The following is a 21,321-nucleotide window of genomic DNA, read 5'->3' on the forward strand; positions in this document are numbered from 1 at the left end:
GTTGGGGGAACCAGGTGGTGGGTATTAGAGAGGGCACGGATTGCATGGAGCACTGGGTGCGGTGCAAAAACAATGAACACTGTTATGCTGAAAAGAAGTAAAAAATTTAAAAATTTAAAAAAAAAGAAAGAAAACTATTGAAGTATTTAAAAGAAAAAAAATGGGGGAAATGTCGAGGGGGAAGCCTTCCTACAATTCAGACACTATAAATGAGAAATAGCAGATTTCATCACATAAAATAAAAAATTATGGGGTGCCTGGGTGGCTTAGTGGGTTAAGCCTCTGCCTTCAGTTCAGGTCATGTTCTCAGGGTCCTGAGATCGAGCCCCGCATCGGGCTCTCTGATCAGCAGAAAGCCTGCTTCCCCCTCTCTCTCAGCCTGCCTCTCTGCCTACTTGTGATCTCTCTGTCAAATAAATAAATAAAATCTTTAAAAAAAAATAAAAAATTACAAATGAAACACTATAAATCTGAATCACACCGACGGGTAGGGAGCATGTGATAAAGGATTATCATCCAGAGTATATATAAATCAGAATGAAAAAGAAAAAGACCCAATAGAAAGGTGCACAAAAGAAAGAATGGGTTATTCAGAAAACAAACACAAATAAACAAAGAACAATATAGACAGAAAACTCTGTAATGGTCAGTAATATTACAAATTAAAGCAAAAAGACATTTTTCCCCCAATTAGAAAAAAATCTCAAAGACTAACTATATCAAGTACCACTAAAGGAATGGGGTCACAGGTATTATTATATATTAGTATGTAAGTTCAAATGCTACAGTCTTTCTGGAGAGCAACTGGCATACCTATTCAAAGCAAATCCTCCACATCTGCATATGGGCAGAGAGATGTTAATTATGAGCAAAACAACCTAATGTTCATCAACTGGAGTATGGTTACATAAAATATAGTACATCTATTTATTCAGAATGATAGTTCTGTCATTACCCTATCATGGGAATACTGCCAACATGAATCATTAAAAGATAAAAGTGCTAGAAAAAAACCATATAAATAAGATTATAAATATTTTTTAAAAACAATGCATTTGTTCTTATAAATAAAATCTTATAACTGTAAAAAAACTGATCTGAAACAATGCACACAAAACTGTTAACCAATTACTCTTGTGAATGGGGATGTCTGATTAAAAAAAAATTTTTATACCTGATTTTTATTTTATATACTTCTAAATTTATTTTTTAAACCACAAAGAATTCACATATTACCAAAGAAATAAAATATGTTATATGCTTATTTTTAGATAGTATAATTGGCTTATTCAATAAGATGGCTCTTTGAATTGCTGTTGCCAGTTACACTTGCTTTGGGTCTCTCCTTTCACCATCATCTGGCTGGACTAGATGACATCTGGTGGTGAGATACAGATTTGAATTTAGTTTTATGCTTAGTATCACTTGTTTCTGAGTGTACACATTTTAAAATTAAAAATCTCAAATACAAACAAATAAACAAAATAAAACACTGAGCCAAACAAAAAAACACCTTAGTGTTATAGCAGATTCTGGGGCCAGAAAATAAACTAAACCTAAGAATTCATCTTTTAGTTTATGATTCCTCTAGGTAGGCATAAAAACTTACAAAGGCATGGAACTCAATTTGTAAAGACCATTGGTCAAGTTCCATAAATACTCTACTGGTAATGAAGAGAAAAATCCAACCATATTTTTGTCTTTAGGAAAAGTTTATCATTATTTTTTACTTTTACATATAGCACTCAAGTAGCTAACAACCTCTGATTTCGTATTTGTTTGGCTGCAAAAAAAAAAAAATTAATTTGAAAGCAAATCTGTAAGAGGACAAAGGAACATAAATGTTTACATATTTGTTCAGTATCTACAACTTGTGGAGGGAAACAGCTTATGCTTCTTTCACAGTAACAGAGAAGTTATCAATCTGATAAACAGCAAAATATCTATAAGCAGAAAAAACTAAACGTAACTCCCTTAAAAGATATATAGGCTAAAAAAATACACTGTCTTATAGGATAATAATAAATTAGTACTTGAGGACACTTAAACTCTTTGGAATAAGCCCACTTAATCTTTCTTTTATACTAATAAGTATCCAGCCAGAATAATCAAAAGAGTCTCAATGCAATACACAATATAAATATAGAGCAGAATTTATATAAGTTAACATTTTAATAGCTCCTGAGCACTGACAGCAATTATATTTCTAAATAAGGCAATTATATACAAATATTAATATTTCTGCCATTTATAAGAAATAATGTCAAGACAATCCCATCATTTTACATTTCATCAGTACGCATCAATTTCTACAGTTAACAAAAAAGGTTCAAATTTAAACTTACTCTGTAGCCATAAACAACGCTTGTATAACACTGTTCATATAACATGTATTTCCTAGATTAATAAGACCAGTTTTCCCAGTTTCAGATTTTCCAGAAAGTCTAGACAAGCAAGAGGCCAAAGAATTGGATTGAGAAGTCCAGGCACTTTGACTGAGAATCAATTTGATCTTCTCTTCACTGGGCTTAGGAAAATCCTGTAGAACACCAAGAAGAAAAAAGCTTAAAAATATAAACTATTTTTGTTACTAAATTAACACCATAAAGAAGATTCTTCCACTGACATTTAACTTTTCTTTTCCTCCACTTAGTTTTGAAATCACCCCTAATACTTGACCAAAATACTTGGCAAAAATAATTGTCTCCTAAAATAAATAACTACATCCTAAAAGTAGAGTTTATCAAGTGAAGAAATATTCAAGAACCAGGAATTCAAGTCACATTTGAACTATTTATGTTCCAATGTGCCAGCAAAATGTTTCAGAATAAAACTCTGAGACAAGAGAGTATACTGCAGTGCTACTCAAAGACATCAGAATGAGGACTTAAATTAGCACACAACTGAATAGCATAGACAATTTGCTTTCAAATTTTCTAGTGAAAGTAAAAAATATCTCCTTTTCATTCACTACTACTATTTACTCAATATTAACCCTTAGAAATAAAAGCTCAAAGTAATCAGGATACGAAAAATGAAAGCACCTAAGCACAATGACTTCTGACTTCAAAAAATTAAACTCAATCTCCTGTTTAACAATATAATTATTATAAGATATAGATTCTTTTATTTGCTCTACGATACTTGAGATACAATTATTTATTTATTTATTTAAAAGACTTTTTTTTTTTTTTATTTGAGAGAAAGAAAGAGAAGGCAAAAACAGGGGGAAGGGCAGAGGGAGAGGGAGAAGCAATGAGCAGGGACCCCAACGCGGGGCTGGATCTCAGGACTTTGGGATCATGATTTGAGCAGAAGGCAGATGCTTAACAGACTGAGCCACCCAGATGCCCCACGATACAATTTTAAATCTAAGTGATTTCAAGCATGAATGGAGCAATGCAGAATAATGAAAGTTGGTAACATCATTAAGACTATTTTTGGACTGATATTATCATCAGTCCTTTCTGAGGTACTTAGACCTCAGAAAACATTTTCTGAAGGAATTTTAATCTCTTTAATTCTCTTGTTGTTGACAGCTAATAGAACAGTGTTGCCCTTGGATTGAGAGTGAGAACCTTGCTTCTTCTGAGCCTATTTCAGTTATCAGAATTCTCAACACATAAAGCACTGAAAAAGGCAATTAACAGCAAGAGATTTCATCTATGGACACAGAGTGACACTGCAGAAAGAGATTAACATTACTATTAAATCCATGAAAAAATGCTCCTGTACATAAAAACATTTACTTTTTTTTTTTTTTTTTAAGATTTTATTTATTTATTTGACAGAGATCACAAGTAGGCAGAGAGACAGGCAGAGGGGGAAGAGGAAGCGGGCTCCCTGCTGAGCAGAGAGCCTGGTGCGGGCCTCGATCCCAGGACCCTGAAATCATGACCAGAGCCGAAGACCCAGGCTTAACCCACTGAGCCACCCAGGAGCCCCAAAACATCTACTTTTGAAGTGTCAAATGTAACACTAGTGGGATACTTAGTGGAATACCATGTTCAACAGTCTTGTTTTATATTCAACCAAAATCAGTTTGATTTAGCTAGAGCTATATAGTAAAAAAATGTCTTCATTTCAGATACAGAAGAAGTAATAAAGATAATGAGGCTTATCTTGTATTTCAGCATAAAAAGGAACATTATTAATAGAACTGATTTCTAATAACTTCTCATTAGGTCTGCCTGAGGCACATTTTCCAATTCTTTTGCAATACTCTGATTATGTAGTAAATTTAAGAGTGAAGTATGTCTAGGTGTGACTGATTCTTTAAGACAAATAGAATCAGTGCTTTTTAGGTCTACTATTTACACAAAGTTGAAAAACAGGGTGAGTTCACAAAGAACTCAAGCAAAGATTCTATAAAATATGGATATCCATGAATAGTCCACAACAAAAATGGAATAAAAGTAAGTAAGGAAACAAAGTCAAATATTTTGTTAAACTGTCTTTTCTTGATTCTAAGATGTTCTTAAATATTTTAACACTACTACAGGAGGCTGGGTGGCTCAGTCCATTAGTTAAGTGTCTGCCTTTGTCTCAGATCATGATCCAGGAGTCCTGGAATCAAGCCCCATGTTGGGCTACCTGCTCAGCAGGGAGTCTGCTTCTCCCTCTCTTTCTGCCTGTCCCCCTGCTCATGCTTTCTCTCTCTCACAAATAAAATCTTTAAAAAAATATTTTAACAATTCTGATATTAGATATTGTATGGATTCACTTAATGTAGCATTTAATTTTAAACAAATTTCCCCAACAGCTGTTATAAATTTAAAGATATGCCTTATAACTGATGGCATTGTAGAACTGAAGAAATATGGTTATTAATTTAGTTATAGCAAATAAGAAAGAGATTACTCCCTAAATATTAATGAACCCTCATTCTAATTACATTTTTCAAATAAAAAGCACATTACCACAGAATAGTAAATTGAGTATCTAGTTATAGAAATGTTTCACTACATTCATCTATCACATCATAGTTTGCAGCTGAACAAATATTGGTGCAACTACCATCATACCTTTATTGCTTCCAAAATAGGTTCGTAGAGATCTGGAAATCCAGAATAATGATACATCATACAGTGTATCAGTTCTGTTAACTGCACTAAGAAGGCTGTACTGGAAGGCAGACCATCACTTTTGAAGGAGTGAACCAAACTAACTACGTGAGGAACAATCTGAAGAGAAAAAAGACAAACATTCCTCTAATATACAAATGGGCAACAAATTCTCTAGCCTACAAATGGAATGCAAATGTTACATGATCAGCAAGTACTTTTCTGTAAGTTCAGTCACAGTCTTTTTCTAAAAAAGTTATGAATTTAAAATTTCTAGAATATCAAGGTAAATCAAATTTTCAAAGTCACATATAATTTTAATTCCATATAAGACCCATCTCCTTATCCTTATACTCCACCTAAAACACAAACTAAGGTACAAAATAGAAGTCCTAGTCACTTCTGCCATTCTGAAAAATGCTAGGCTGAAAAACGTTAGGACTATTTTATTTACCAGATTGTTCAATAGGAAAAAACTTTTTAAAAATATAAACCTAGAATTAGCTTAAGAGCTCCATCTAGTGTGAAGTTTAGATTTTTCACTTGAAAGAATTAAACACAGTACATTGCACATTAAAGTCTACTTCAAGAAAGTAACTAACTTAACTGAAATTACAGTTCGGCTCTTTTAGGTAAGTATGGAGAAGATACAGAGAAGATGTCTTATGTTAGCATGGTTATTCTTTTTAACAACTCCATTTCCCCACCTCCAAAAAGAGGAGATGGTTCTAAAGAATAAATGGAATCAAAAATTTCTATTACTTTTAAGAAACTGGAATTAAAATGGAAATCTAAAATGCTCATTGTTCAAAAACATGCAGAAAACTTAGTACTTTGATAATAAGCACAACAGTGTGCTTTCATTACAAAATTAAAGTCAATACAGGGTCATCACATATTCAAGAGGTTATTAACAACATGAACTCGGTTTTGCAGAAATGGCTCTTTCCATTAGTGCAGTGATATCTTTGTTCCAATTAATTATTAATCATTAGTCTAATAATTAATAATTAATAATAATTAATCTAATAATACTCGCTTGTACTTCACATGTAAAAGGTCTCTAATAATATTACGTTCTATTTGTAGAACATTTTTTTGGTTGTTAACTTGTGATAAAAGTGAAGTTATGGCTCTATCGTCTTATCACTAAATGGCAATAACAACAATTATAGTAGCATCATAATCAACTCCCTTTCCTTCCTCCTAAAAGGAACAATCACATTCTTTTTTTTTTTAGAGATTTTATTTATTTCTTTGACAGACAGAGATCACAAGTAGGCAGAAAAGCAGGCAGAGACAGAAGAGGAAGCAGGTTTCCCGCTGAGCAGAGAGCCCGATGCAGGGCTCGATCCCAGGACCACCAGAGCCAAAGGCAAAGGCTTTAACCCACTGAGCCACCCAGGCGCCCCAGGAACAATCATATTCTTAAATTAACAGTGCTACTCTCATTTTGCTCTGATTCTATGCCTGAGGTCTCAAAATCGCTTTTTAACTTTTGCACAACCTTCTTTGATCTTACCTCCATCATCATGAAACCATCAGTTCCTAATGAGTTCACTGTATTGCTTTCATCTCTCATTTCTAAACAAAGCTGAATTATAATTTTGCTTCATATAGCTATATCTATCAGATAGTCTCTTGCTAAAATAGCAGAAATCCAAAATTATTTTGCTTCCTCACAGGTGAAAAGAGAGAGAAGTGAAAGAGAAGAGAAAATAATTTTTAAAAAATGATTATTTAATTTACAACTCTAAATCTTCCAAAAGCCTTCCTAGTGTAGATTTGGTCTTTGCAATCAGGTAATATAGTTGTCTACTATTATATCTTGTATGGTCAAAATTATCACTGACATAGAAATGAGACTAAGTTCTTCACAGGTATATAAATACATGTCCAAGCAGGCTATTACATTCTAACTGCTTGAAAGTTGCTTTTTTTTGAGTGAGTAAATCTAAATATTTGTGGACATTACTGTAATACTCACAAAACTTAAGTTACCATTTGAGAAAATGTGTATGACTTATTAGAAACTTTGATATTTTTCTTTGGTTTAAAATAAATTTCTTCCTACTTATAAAAAGCATTTGAAAAGGAATTTGGTCTATAATAATATATATTATAACATCAATCTTAATTTGCTCTAAAATGCTATGAATAATGATGTTGGTGATTCCAAGTTATTGCTCGCATTTAACACCTTCTAAGCCTACATCCTTTACTGAGTTAGAGTAATACTGATTTAACTACTACATGACCATTAGATGCCCAAGTTCATTTTAGTTGAGTAGCCAGTCAGGCTACATACAGTATATAGGCAATAATTAGATCTTAGTTTTTAGAATTTACTAAGCCAGATGACAATTTTCAATTTCAGATCTAACTAAACTTTAAATAAATGATTTCATATCAATAGTTCAATAAGCCAAATATTTCAAATATTTCAAAGTCAACCATTTTTATTTCAACTATGTTTTTCAGAAAAAGAAGTAATACAACATATGGAGATATCTTCCATCAACTGGGAGCCAAAAAATAGGTTTAGAGTATGGCATAAGTGACAAATCAGATTAAGAAATGTCATCAGTGAGAAGAGCAGTAAACATTAGAATGGATGAGTAAGTCTTATTAAAGAATCTCCTTCTCAGAAAATCTGAAAATAAACCTTTTCTCAACTGGCCTACACATGATTATGCCTGAAGACAGACACAAATAATTGATGTTCTTTACCTTGTTAGACTTAGCTAGTACACATGCTATCTTAGCTTGAGTTCTGAGTTTTGTTTATGTAACAAACCAATATCAGGTTATTGGTTGATGCATCAATTATGAAATTAATTGTAGAAATTCTCAGAAAAACCCATTCGAAGTGACAATGGATGATATAATTACTTGTTGATAAGGATTACTTTCTATAAAGCCTGCAGATTTTCCTTCAGTGGCAGTGAGGCACTAAGCAGCCTAAGTATGTACATGGTTCTTTGAGGCTAGTTTTATTTTTAGCTAATAATCAACAACTGGAATTCAGGACTTCTTCATCAGTCTCCCTTGAATTTGCTTGTATTGGGTCAGCATTCCTAAGATATTTATATTGTGGGTGTACTAGTAATAAGATTCAAGTCCTGTAAAACTGGGGACCAGACCCTAAAAGAAGCAAATAACCATATAAAGCACTGCTTTCCTGCGATGCACTAGACAGATAAATGGACAGATTCTCAAAATAACATTTTGTCATTTCCACCTGTAATGACTGATAATCAAAGAACTGAAATCAAATCAAATCAAAACCAGTGATATAGCTCATTAAATGGTAGGGTTCTGGATGTATTTTAAAGGTGGAGTTAACTGGATTTATAGGTTATGGGTTGGGAGAGAATGACATCTCAATTCTGGGACTATAAAACAACATCTAATGTTTTCACATTTCTGAAATTCTAAAGCATTTTTCTTCTACATTGTTCCTATGTGCAAGAGACAACCATCAGTGATGCTGACATGTAACATCTCTCATGTAGAGCAATAATATTTAACTGCTGGTAGTGGTTCCAAGTGCAGCAGTTTTCGTGAGACTCAAAACATTTTGAAAATATATTTTTTGGGGGCGCCTGGGTGGCTCAGTGGGTTAAAGCCTCTGCCTTCGGCTCAGGTCATGATCCAGGGTCCTGGGATCGAGCCCCACATCGGGCTCTCTGCTCAGCGGGGAGCCTGCTTCCTCCTCTCTCTCTCTCTCTCTCTCTCTCTCTCTCTGCCTGCCTCTCTGCCTACTTGTGATCTCTGTCTGTTAAATAAATAAATAAAATCTTTAAAAAAAAAAAAAGAAAAGAAAATATATTTTTTGGAGGGAAAACCCACAATCTCAATTTTCTAAGAAATCATAAAGCTACAAGAAAATAGATTCAGGACTAACTTATAATCTTTTTCACTATATATAAATGTGACTCCATTAAACTAAAATTTTAACACAAAGTTTTTCAGTGCAGAAAGCTTGTGTCCTAACTTACCAGATGGAACGCCTCTGGAGAATGCTGAAAACTGAGCAGCATGTGAGAAAGAACTGCAAGAGCACCAGGTCTCACAAGAGGAAACCAAAGTCGATTAAAAACCTTCAAAAAAGAGAAGACATCCACCTTAGAGGAGTTTGTAGGGAAATCATTAACTCAATCAGTGGCTATTTTCCTTGGACCAAAAATATTTATGTGACTATCTCCCTTCCTGGAAAGTTCTATCATAACATGTCACTTTGGGAGAGAAAGTTGGGAAATAACAACATAACAGAGATCAAGAAAATATAGTGGTCTAAAAAACTCTTAAAACCCCTTGATCAAATATAAATCTGTCAAGCTTTATCTACAAAGTGATTGTTCCTTGGCCCACACTTCATTCAATTTCATTCAACAAACATTGATTGAGTATCTACTATTGCTTGGCATTGTTCTAGGCACTGAGGATACAACAGTGGATTAAAAAAAAATTCCCAATTTGATAGGGCTTACTGTCTCTAGGGTAGGTAGACAATAAAAAGTAACATGGAGATAAGTACTGAAAATAGGGTATATAGAATACGGACTGCTGGGTAGTAAATGGACCCATTATTTTATTAGAGTATTCAAATAATGTGTCATTTAAAAGGTGGTATCTGTGTATAAAAAAGCTGAAGGAAATGAAAGTAAGCCTGTAGACACCTGAGAGAAGAGCATAATAAGCAAAGCAAAGGCCAAGTACTACAAAGGCCCTGATGTCTTCAGCCTGGTGTACTAGAGATAAAGCGAAAAGGGCAGTGTAAGCAAAGTAGAGAGACTGAGGCAATAATAGTGGAAGACTTGAGGAGAGAAGGAGCAATGGACTAGATCATGTAGGTCTTGTGTGACCAAAGGGTAGGAGCAGGGGGACTACTGCAATCTGTACAGCAAGGGATGATGAGAGCTTTGGACCAAGGTGGTAGTGATGTAGCTGGTTAAAAGTGGTAGGATTCTGGACATTTTAAAGGTGGAGTCAATAGGATTTGTAGGATAAGGGCTGAGAGAGAATGAAAAGCAAGAAGGATAGTTTTCAGGTTTTGTCCTGAGCAAGTAGAAGGATGGAGTCACTATTTAAGATGGGGAAGACCAGGTCTGGGAGGGAAAAATCAGAAATTAGATCGTGGATAAGCTGGATTTGATATTCAAGTACAGACACTTGGATACATGACTGTAGAGTTCATGGGATTATAATGAACAAGAAATATATATCTGGCAGTCATTAACTTAGAAACATTATTTTAAAGTGATGGGACCCATATGCTGTGAGAATGGACTGAGTAGAAATTGGTTGAAAAATGAAACTCTAAAGCACTCTAAAGTTAGAAAGATCCATTATGGGAGACTGAGGTGCCAGTAATAAACTAGGACAAAAGCCAAGAGAACTAGAACAAAAACTAAGTGAGGCAAGTGTTTCAAGAGGGAGCGATCAACTGTGTCAAATGCTGCTGATAGGTCAAATGAGAGGCGGCCTAAGAAACAACTCCTGAGTTTAGCAATACTGGCAAGCACTGGTGTCAAAGATGGTTTTGGTAGAATAAGGGTGGTAAAAGCTTGATTAGCCGGATTTAAGAGATAATGGGAGGAATGTTTTCATATTAGATACTTGAAAACAGCAAAATTATTTTAATTATCTATACTAAAATACCATTCTTAATTTCTATTTCAAATTCAAAACCAACCAAAAACAAGAACATATTCAGCATTAGAAGCTTTACAGGGGACTACCCAAAGATTAAAAGATTGAGACCATTCATTCAAAGAGATTTATATACTCCCACTTACCAGTTCTATTTTCAGTAAAGTAACATCTATCAAAATAGTAAACTTCTGGACAGCTGCCAGTCCTTTTAGGAGTGCAATCACCCATGTATCCACGTGCTGAGCCAATGGCCAGGATAGCCAGTCAATCATTCTGAAAATTGAAAAAGAAAACTATCAGTCTTGAAAATGTTTTCAACATCTTTTAGTTGGGAATAATAAGAGTTACAGTAGACAACCTCTCCCTTTGTGACTCAATATTTACTGAGCTGGCTTGTGAAAAGCACTGTTCAAGATGCAAAAATAAGTATAAAGGTGCTTGTACTCAACGAGTTTCCGAACTTGTAAGAAACTAACAGTTTCTTACATATTTCAATAAAAAGAAATTCTGATAAAGTGTCATTTCACATAAATGCAGTTTTAAGTTGACTCTACACAGTGCTAACTAGAATTTATTAGGCAAATTTACCCTAAGAAGAAGAGCTCAAATGTAGCTACTGAATAAGATATATAGAAACAAAATTTTTCCTTTCTGGTGATTGCAGTCTAAAAATGAAATGCACTGTTAAAACTGACTATTTTGAATTGAGAAATAGGTCTTTTTATCCCTTTCATTATCCTACTATACCAAGACAAAGAAGGAAGCTTTACATAGATAAAAGGGCACTGAATCTGTAAATACACTAAATGGCCTCATACTGAATTAATCAGTGTTCTTCTTGAATATCAACCCAGTTTAATGGAAATAAAGACAAAATAATATGGGGTGTGATGGAGACTGTCCTTAATGTTTAATATCAATCACATTAAAGAGCAGTACAACTGTTTTGATCCAATAATCCAGTTTTGGGGATTACATAATAAGAAAATAGTAGCAGGAAAAAAAAGGCTTTTAAAATCAGAGTGATCTGGTTTCAAAATCTTAACTTAACATTTATTAGTTGGGGGGGCCCTAATATCTATGTCTCAATTTCCTTATCTATGGATTATAGATAAACATGTTTATTTTACAGGGCTGATTTGAAGACTACATGAGTTAATATATGACACTGGAAATACTCATTGTGAATGCCTCTCTTCTACCAAATATCAACACATAAGGCAATAAATAAATAACTGAATAAAATGTCAAACATAAATACTAAGTACAAAAGCACATGACCAAAAAGAGCAACTAATATCTTAAAAAAACTGACTTCAAAATTGGTATGGTTATTTTCACAACAGCTAGTGTTATAACCATCTATATTAACACTGGAGTGTTATCTTCTTTTTTAAAGTTTTTGCTCTTAAGATTAAAATGTTCCATCAGATGTTAAGAGTAGCCCAAAGTCCAAATGCATGTTAGTTATCTATATGTTCCTTATGTTTCCTATTTTAATTTTTTAAATCCATATTTTATTTCCTTTCTTGTTTTTCTGGCCATCTCCTTTAAACAATGATGGTTACAAATCGTTAAAATAGCCTCTGACAGCTGTTCCACATATTCTAACTGTTGTTAAGTTGATTTTCATAAAAGTTTGTAGCCACTCTACATATAGGGAGTAGAGAGACACTTGTATTGGTGTATAAAGAGTAAGTTCACTGTTGCACTGTATTTAGGATATGGAAAAATGCAAATAATCTAAATGTCCATCAATGAGGGAATGGCTAAATATACTATGGAACATTATGTAGAATTTTATTCCTTTTTTTTTTTTTAAACTTAGTATTTTTTTTTAAAGATTTCATTTATTTATTTATTTGACACACAGAGAGAGATCACAAGTAGGCAGAGAGGTAGGCGGAGAGGGAGGGAAGCAGGCTCCCCGCTGAGCAGAGAGCCCGATGTGGGGCTTGCTCGATCCCTGGACCCTGAGACCATGACCTGAGCTGAAGGCAGAGACTTAACCCTTAACTGAGCCACTCAGGAGCCCCTAATTTTAAAGAATGAGATGGATCTATATGCATCTATCCGTGGGGATCTAACATGGAAAGATCTGAGATATTGTTCAATTAAAGAAGAAAAAGAGTGCCAATAACTCTTCTAAAAACTATTCTTGTTTAAAAAAATCATGCTGGACACATTTCATATTTTTTTGGTACAAATATGCACACATACAAAAATGTGATCCAGAGAAGTATATGTGAGCACATCTCCTTGGCTTTGTGGACTCTGTCCCGTGTGGGGAATGGTACCACCAGAGTAGAAAGAAACTGGGCTCTCCAGAACAGGGGGCCTTGGGCCAGAACTCCCTTTAGCTCAGGTCTAAGAGTAGAGTAGAAAATTCCATTTGGCCATGGTTCTGCATTATACCTAATCACCCAATCAGCTTTTTCCTCTCCTTCCCATTTCTAGCTTCCCATCTCAAAAGCCTTCACTCTTTACCTTATCCCATATGTCCACAATGTCCTCCAGCATACTAAAGAAACTTCCAGTCAAAAGTAAATGAATAAGAAGCCATTCACTCAACAAATATTTGAGTGCCTATTCTATAACAGTTACTCTGTTAAGTGCTGAAAACAAAGTAATTACAATTTCTGCTTTCAAATTGGTAAGAAAAATTAGGAATTTTGTCAACAGTTATACAATTAATAAACAGCAGTACTGGTGTTTGAACTAAGCTCTGCTGGTGTATAAATGCAATGCTTTGAGCTACACGTTAATTATATTCCAGTTCTGCTTCAATTTGATTGGACTTGCATGTGCCCAAATCCTTTCAGGCACTGGTATTGTAGGATGAGTTATTTTTATGATTAACTACACTAATTTTGTCCAACATATATTGGTTTCTACATTTAAGAATTTTAAGGATACTTAACCCTGATATATTGAGTTAATTTCTTACTATTTAAAAAACATTGATTATAGTTATAATTTATGTACTTTGAAATCTTCTTTCCTCCATTAGATCATGAGCTTAAGAGCAGTGATCTTGTTTTTTTTTTTTTAGCCTTTAATTTATGGATCTCCAGTACTTAGCATAGTGTTTGGAGCTGAGAAGGAATTCAAATTTGATGAATAAATGAAACCATTCAAGTTGCAAAAAAATGCAACTTGAAAATCTTAACATTAAAACTGGCAATATTACAAAAGACAAAAAATAGATTTATTCTTAATTTGTAGAGAATAAAACCAATTTTCACTTTTAGATGGCACCTTCATGGCCAGCCTCAGTTTACCTTGTTCCACTGTTTTAAAAATTGGGAAATTTCACATAAAAAACTGGATCACAGGCTTTTGAAAAATCAGATCTGCCATACTGAATTCAAATTTCCTTATGACAACAAGAAAACTGGAGTTGAGGATCAGCATTCTCTTTTAGAAGGTGCTTATGTACCCCATTCCTTATTATTTCACTTACATCTGGCTAATCTCATACTTTAATGTTACTTATCTGTTTCTGGTATGGTATTTGCATTTCTTTAGATTACAGAAAATAACAGTTCAAGCATAGTAAGTGCTATGTGTGGGGAAATACAGACTATGAGGAAGGAGAAGGTGGGAGTATGATAAAAATAAACACTGCTATCCTGTTGAGTTACATCTGTAATATAAGAATAACTACTTCAGGTAGACTATGGGTTAAACAGGATCATACAGGATAAATTAAAAATGCAGTACTTTTAAAAAGTGGATCACAACTTCCCACAGAAACAAATAGGCAAAAATTAACTACCAAATATATTTTAAAAACAAGACAAATTCAGAAGTTGAATACCATGGCTATTTTGAAAAGGTTGAAAAATTAAGATGAAAAGTGCCAACTGCCAAGAAATGGAATTTGCACTTGATTTAGTCATGGGTGGAAGTCACTGCAGTTTGTTAATCAGAAGGGAGAACTGAATAGATCAGGATGACTTAGAGAAGAGAGAAGTATAAGTCACTGTTGGCAAAAAGACCAATTAGAAGACTCTGCTGCAATGACTTATGGCATGTAATGAAAAATGTTAGATATTATTACCTAGGCAATGAAGGTGACAGACAAACGGATTTCTAATTTCACTTTCAGCTATGAAATATATAATTCTCTGAATCTTCCTATTTTATTTAAGGACAACATAATTTATGATATCTTCATCTCAAAGAGAAAGAAATTTTAGTGCTGTTGAGGTCACACTTACAGTGGAGTGTTACTGCTAAACAGGACATATACAGAATTTCATTATGGAGAGATGGATGAGATAGGAGTCTTTCTTTTCTTTTTTTTTTTTTTTTTTTTTAAGTAGGCTCCACGTCTAGTGTGGAGCCTAATGTGGGGCTTGAACACACAACCCTGAGATCAAAACCTTAGCTGAAATCAAGAGTCAGAGGCTCAAATAACTAAGCCACCAGCTGCCTTGGTAAGAGTGTTTCTTAAAATTAAAAGTAAACAAACAGTGAGAACTTTACATAAAGACTTGGAAATCAACCACATATAGAAAGGGAAAAGGAAAAATAAGAAGAACAATATGAAGAAAATCCTAACAGCATGGTGTCACAGGATTTCTATAATTTTAAGGACTATGAATACAAAGATATCAAGATGATGAAAACAAAAATACAGACCACTAAATATGGCAAGGAGATCACCATAAATTGAACGTAGTAGAGATAGAGGCCATAAAGCAGGAATAACATTTATATAGATCTATGGAAGTTTGAGAGAATGAGAAACAAGAAACTGAAAGTAATAGTTATAGCTAAATTGATTCAGTTAAATTTAAGAGTGCAAGGAAAAATGAAGGAAAGCTGGAAGAGAAGGGTCTTTTCGAACACTAAACAAAAAGGGGGAAAAAGTGGAAAAAAAATCCATGTCCCCAAAGTTTGTGTTATAGATAGTGAGATTTGTATACATGTAGCTTTCTGAATATCCAACATAAATACTTAAGTTTCTATGTCATGACTACAACTTTGTAACAGGTACACAGAAATTATTTTGTTCCAAATCCTTATATTTTATTTAGATGTGCCACATACACATGCACAAATGTGTACACTGTAGAAAAAAATTACAAAAAAATTCAGGCAGATGTGAAACAAAAATAGGTAGAGGAGGAAAGCTCGATTAGAAAAATAATCACTGAGGGGCACCTGGGAGGCTCAGTTGTTAAGCATCTCCCTTCGGCTTAGGTCATTATCTGGGAGTCCTCGGATGGAGACCCACTTTGGGCTCCGTGCTCAGCCAGAGGCCTGCTTCTCCCTCTCCTACTCCCACTGTGTTCCCTCTCTCGCTGCGTCTCTGTGTCAAATAAATAAATAAAATTTTTTTAAAAAAGAGCAGAGGTTGAGGTTTTAAAGAAAAATAGAGTCACTGAAATAAAGAAATTCAATTGCTGGAATAAGCCCTATAAAAGGGTACCTCTGAAGAAAAAAATCAGTGAGTTGTAAGACGATATTGAAGTTCTTCCCCTTCGATCTCCACAGGCTTTGCTCCCTCTTTTATGTCTTTACTTCATCTTCATGTTCTCATTGAGGCCTTCCTAACCCACCTAATTTAAAATTGCAAACCAATCTCTCATACTTTATGTCCTTCCTATCTACTTTTTTCCAAAAACAGTTATCACTATTCAAATACTAAATTATAATTTTAATTATCATATTTAATAAAATCTAAAACAAAATTAATTTTAGGATGTATAATTAGTTTATGTACCACTAAGGCAGGAAAAGTCATGCCAATTAGATTAGAATACCAAGTGACTGTATATTTCCACATTTTAACATCTCTGAATTTAGAATGCATCTTGCAATCAAAGAGATATGTTACTAATTTACTGTCTTCTTCTTCATCTAGAAACTAAATCCATGAAGACAGATTTTTTTTTATCCATTTGTTCAAAGAGGTTTTGAAACACTGCCTAGCACTCATGGTAAGTTAAGTGTCTATAAATATGGTTTGAATAAATGAACAAATGAATTAATAAAAGCATGAAAATGCTGAGGATTAATATATTTAATTTGCACCTAGAAATATAAGAATAAACTGAAAAACATCAAGAGACATAAACGTTACCAGAAAAGCCTAACTACTCACAAAGGAATGACAACTGGATTGACAGCAGACTCCATATCAGCAACAATAAATGCCAGAACACAGTGCAGTATTATTTTCAAAATGCTGAGAAAATGACTATTAAATTAGAATTCTGCATTTTACCCAATCATCTATTTAAGAATAAGGAAGAAAAAACACATTTTAAACAGACTAAGGTAGAGTGTATTATCCAGAGATTCTGATTGAAAGAGAAAGTAAAAGTATGTACTTAGCTTAAAAAAACAAAAAACAAAAACCCAGGGAAAACAGGTTGCAGGAACCACAATCAGTAAGTAAATTAGTAAAATATACTGATAATCCAACCAATTCCTTACTGTACAGTAAGTCTACTCATGTGTATATTTTTGGAATTAAAAAAAGCTGAACTGAAAATGGACTTTGAATTACTAGGAGACCTGTCAAACCTAGATAGTAAGGTAAATAATTCATTCCAATTAATTTGGAGAATATGTATTTCATTCTATGATTTCAGTTTAAACATCAAAGTTTTTCATTACCCACAAAATACAATAAAGTATTTCCTCCTCCCAAATCTACAACACCATCTACAGTGTCATGAAGAAGTACCTGCAAAGAGCTTGGGTCATACTTGCATCTTTTACATTTGGATCCGTAGTTAGGCTCCTGATGAGAACTGTAATCATCTGAAGAGGAATATGCTGCACAAGGCTTGCCAATGCTACAGAAGGTTCAAATGATGTATCTATTTTTTTAATTAAAAAGAAAAAGGGATATGGCAAGAAGGTTCAAGTGAAGTATTTAGAGAGAAACAACAATTTACAAAAAAAAAAAAAATGTATTCGCAGCAAAGGTGTTACTCAGGACAAGCTGTTATGCTCTACCTCATGGGCAGGCTAACATCCAAGGAACGTTAAATTACAGAAATGAGGGATGAAACGTGAGCAGCAATGATTGTTCATCATAGACAGAACTACTGCAATATAAAAACTACTGTTCACTATCACCATATTCAGCTCATAAGTTACTTTATTCTCCTGCATTAGTTAATATTAAGTCATATTAATATTAAGTTGTGTTAAAATATTCATTTGTAAGTCAGTAGTCAGAAAAGAAATTTTGGGTATCATTTAAATTCCCACTTTAGATCTTCCAAAGTAACTTATAACTATTAATTACAGTAGCCATTACATTGTTCTACGGAAGACTTAAAGGAAATCTCTTAAAGAAGTAAAAATTAAGGTGAATTTTGAGGGGACTTTGTTTAAACTATATAATGATTAAGCAAATTCAAGACAAGTTCCTTTACTGCTACTGTTGAAGAAGTTCTGGGGAAATCTAACAGTTCTAGCAACACAGGTAATAAAAGAAAAATTACAATGAAAAAATAAGACAACTCAGATACTGCAAATATTTAGTTGACTATTCTTTCCTAAACATAATTAATTCATCAGAATATACGGAGCTTGTTAAAACTCTACTCTTATTTCTGGTTCCCAAGATAAAAGACACCTCCTTCACAAGTTCAATTTCAAATAGCCAAGGAGAATGGTTGTACCAAGTAGAGAGGAAAGGAACACAGTTTTGGGTCTATTGTCTCACAGCTTACAGAGCTGAAAGCTCCAAGTCCAAAAAAGGAATGTAAATACAAGGTAAAATTCCTGGTGAGAAAGCATTTTCTTGCCAATTATCACTTGACTCCTTCCCACTTTCTAAGGATGTAGTTCCTGGGCTATATACACTGAGCACAAAAACATCTATTTAAGTCCTCATAGTCTTTCCCTCCTTCTACCTATACCCTCTCTCTCATACACTACTGTAGAGAAAAAGTCAATATGCAAAAACTACATAGTTGAACTGTGATAATCCAGTAATAAAACAAACCACACAGCCCATGAACAAAAAAGTGGGAAAATTAAAAAACAGGAGAAAAACTTGTAACGACAAAATGACAGAGTCGCAGTACAATAATAATATGGTAAACATGATTATGCTATCATTAGTCACTAATGAATAGAAGCTTTATTTAGTCGCTGTCATCCTCAAAGCATTCCATAACTTCAGCAGAGGCTAGGTAATTAAGCAACTTACTCAGTGCCAAAGGTCTTAAACCTCAATGTTTTCAACATTTAAAATAGGAACACTGCTCCCCCCCCCAAAGGTACAAAGGGACACCCTAAATACGGAAGTTGATGAGAATAAAACTTTGGATGAGGGTATTAAGATTTGTTCTCCATTAAGAATGTTTTCAAGGCAGAGAAGCAAACATGGTGTGTGTCTAAGAGACATACTGAATTTCCAAGAGAGATTTTTCTGGAATATAATGACACTTACCTGTGGAAGAAATGCTTGCAAAAACTTCCTGCAGGGAAGGCAGGAGTGTGGAGGGCTCGGCCTTCCAGATGTTCTGCAGCAAGTTACTCACTTTTGTCACCTGAGAGACATATTCCCGCAGCTCCTTCTCCTGGGTGGACACGCACTGGAAATGGCCTATCGTTCGAACAAGCTGTTGACAGAAGGTGATGGACAATTTTCCCTTGGGGATGCACTGCACGAAGTCGGTCAGGAGGTCGCTCAATCGGGCACACAGCTGCGGCTCCGGCCTCTCACATACCATACGTAACACCTCTACTTGCAGCAGGCTGAAGAGGTCCAGCACCGATGGGCAGCTCATGATCAGCTTCAGGCCATTGTGAATGTAGTCCAGAATGGCTACGTCCTTCCTGTCCAGCGAGTGGTAGCCCTGCTGAAGGAGGCCCAGCACGAACGTTTTGTTGAAGAAGGACTCGAATTCTGGCCGGTGGTATCGTGCATAGGCCTCCAGCACTTGGTGCCCCACCTGCCGCTGAAAGGGGTCTTGGCCCTCCAGGATGAGCCGGGTGGTCAGGTCAAACATGGCTTCACACTGCGCCTCGTCTAGCCAATGCTCCGCCGATTCCACCACCTTCCGCACAATCACCCGCTTTAGGGGCAGTGGGTGCGAAGAACTCACCAGGCCCTCCAGGATCTTGTCCATTGTCGCCAAACTGCAAGGCCGGGGCTGGGGGATTAGGAGCGGGGAGCGACAGTTCCGACGTGGGGCAGGAGAGCCCCGCGGCACAGGTGAACTTGGAGCGCCGCAGCAGCAGCGGGACCGACCACCGCCACCGCAGTCTCAGCAGCCACATTTATCAGGCAGAGGGGCCCATCCAAGCCCGGGCGGGAGGTGGCAAGCCTGGGGAGCGTAAGAACCGGCAGCGCCCGCGGCGGGCCTAGGGAGCCAGAGGCTCGCACTCCGCCGCCGCCCCGGGCCCACGCTCCCTCTCAGCATCAGCGCGGAGCGGTTGGCGAAGACCCCCGGCGGCGGCGGTCACTTAAGGCCCGTGGCTGTCCCCCAATAGGTGGAGGAAGCGCGACTTAGCGTCCCGAGGCAGGTGTGGACGTCCGGGCTCAGCAGGTCGTAAGATGATACCAGCCTTAGGTTGAGTCAGAAGCCGCTGTCACTGAAAGTGCCGGGTCAGCCCCGGAGAAGATGAGGAGGCGAACCCTCCTTGCCCCGGATTCAGAAGTTCCCGCAAACAGGAAGTGAAAGACCTTTCCCTCCGAAAAGGCCCGCCCTCCGGCCCTACAGCCCTCGGGCCCTCCGCCCCCCCGCCCCCACCTCTCTGTCCACCTCTCCCCCTCCAAACCCTCCCCCACTCGCGGCCACCCTCCAGGCTACGCTCCAGCTGCCTTCCCGCCCCTCCTCGCCTTGCCCCGCCCAGCTCCTTCGCAGCTGCGCAGGTGCGGCCGCCTCCAGTGGAGTCGCTCGGCGACACTCGCGTCATTGGGAAGCGTGTGTCGAGTCACAGGCGGTTTTCTGGCAGGTGCGGCCGGGAGCGGACGCTGAGGAAGTGACCACGATTTTAGTATGCCCACCTTCGGAACTCTGTAGGTTCTGTGCCGGTCAGGCTGCTCGTGAAAGCCTGAGGAAGTGCTATTTGTGTAAAATTTTGTGAAAACGTTTTGGAAACGAGAGAAAAACATTTGGGGAGTAAGTAAGGAAGAGAACTCAAAACTGTGATTGAGAAGAAATGGTTTAGGTCTTGGCTCCTTCATCGAGAAATGAGCTAAGGCTCCTAAATGTGAGTGCCTTCAGTGTTGTGGTTATTAAAGTAAGAACTGTACTGGCAGTTGCGTGCGTTTAGTGAGGGCCAGTATGGGTAGGGATTTGTGTTGTCAAGCCTCTAAGTATCTTTTTAGTGAGCTTTTGGGTCATATTGAAAAACTAAAAGGTGTCCAGACAATGGAAGAGTAAGGAAAAGGTGGCAGGTGAGAAAGAATGAAAGGTATATATTTGCCTATGTCATCTCGAAGAGTACTTTGAAAATAGAAAACCAGGTGAAAATTTCAGTGTTTAATATCTCATTTTGTTGCACTTCACGCGCTAGAGTAAATAGTGGTTTGCCGATATTGGTTTATGAATTGAAGGCTTGTGGTGACCTTGTGTCAAGCCAGTCTGTTGGCGCTGTTTTTTGAACTGTATTT

The 21,321-nt window shown here is 36.2% G+C and overlaps 1 protein-coding gene across 1 annotated transcript in view; it reads right to left on the minus strand.

Annotated features, from left to right (window-relative positions):
- The window catches only part of LOC111156538 (ubiquitin specific peptidase 38), a 34,845-nt gene extending 14,373 nt beyond the window's left edge, over nt 1-20,472 (minus strand). The window contains exons 1-6 of the mRNA XM_022517504.1: nt 19,150-20,472; nt 17,425-17,560; nt 10,865-10,994; nt 9,065-9,166; nt 5,025-5,183; nt 2,346-2,539 (exon numbers count right to left, since the gene is read on the minus strand). Of these exons, the coding sequence (XP_022373212.1) occupies nt 2,346-2,539; nt 5,025-5,183; nt 9,065-9,166; nt 10,865-10,994; nt 17,425-17,560; nt 19,150-19,831 (1,403 nt within the window). The 5' untranslated portion in view covers nt 19,832-20,472. The remainder of the gene's footprint in view (nt 1-2,345; nt 2,540-5,024; nt 5,184-9,064; nt 9,167-10,864; nt 10,995-17,424; nt 17,561-19,149) is intronic.
- Nucleotides 20,473-21,321: the final 849 nt, after the last annotated feature.

This window comes from Enhydra lutris, unplaced genomic scaffold (genome assembly GCF_002288905.1).
Source record: "Enhydra lutris kenyoni isolate GAN:26980312 unplaced genomic scaffold, ASM228890v2 scaffoldscaffold3, whole genome shotgun sequence".
NCBI classification, from domain to species: Eukaryota; Metazoa; Chordata; class Mammalia; order Carnivora; family Mustelidae; genus Enhydra; species Enhydra lutris.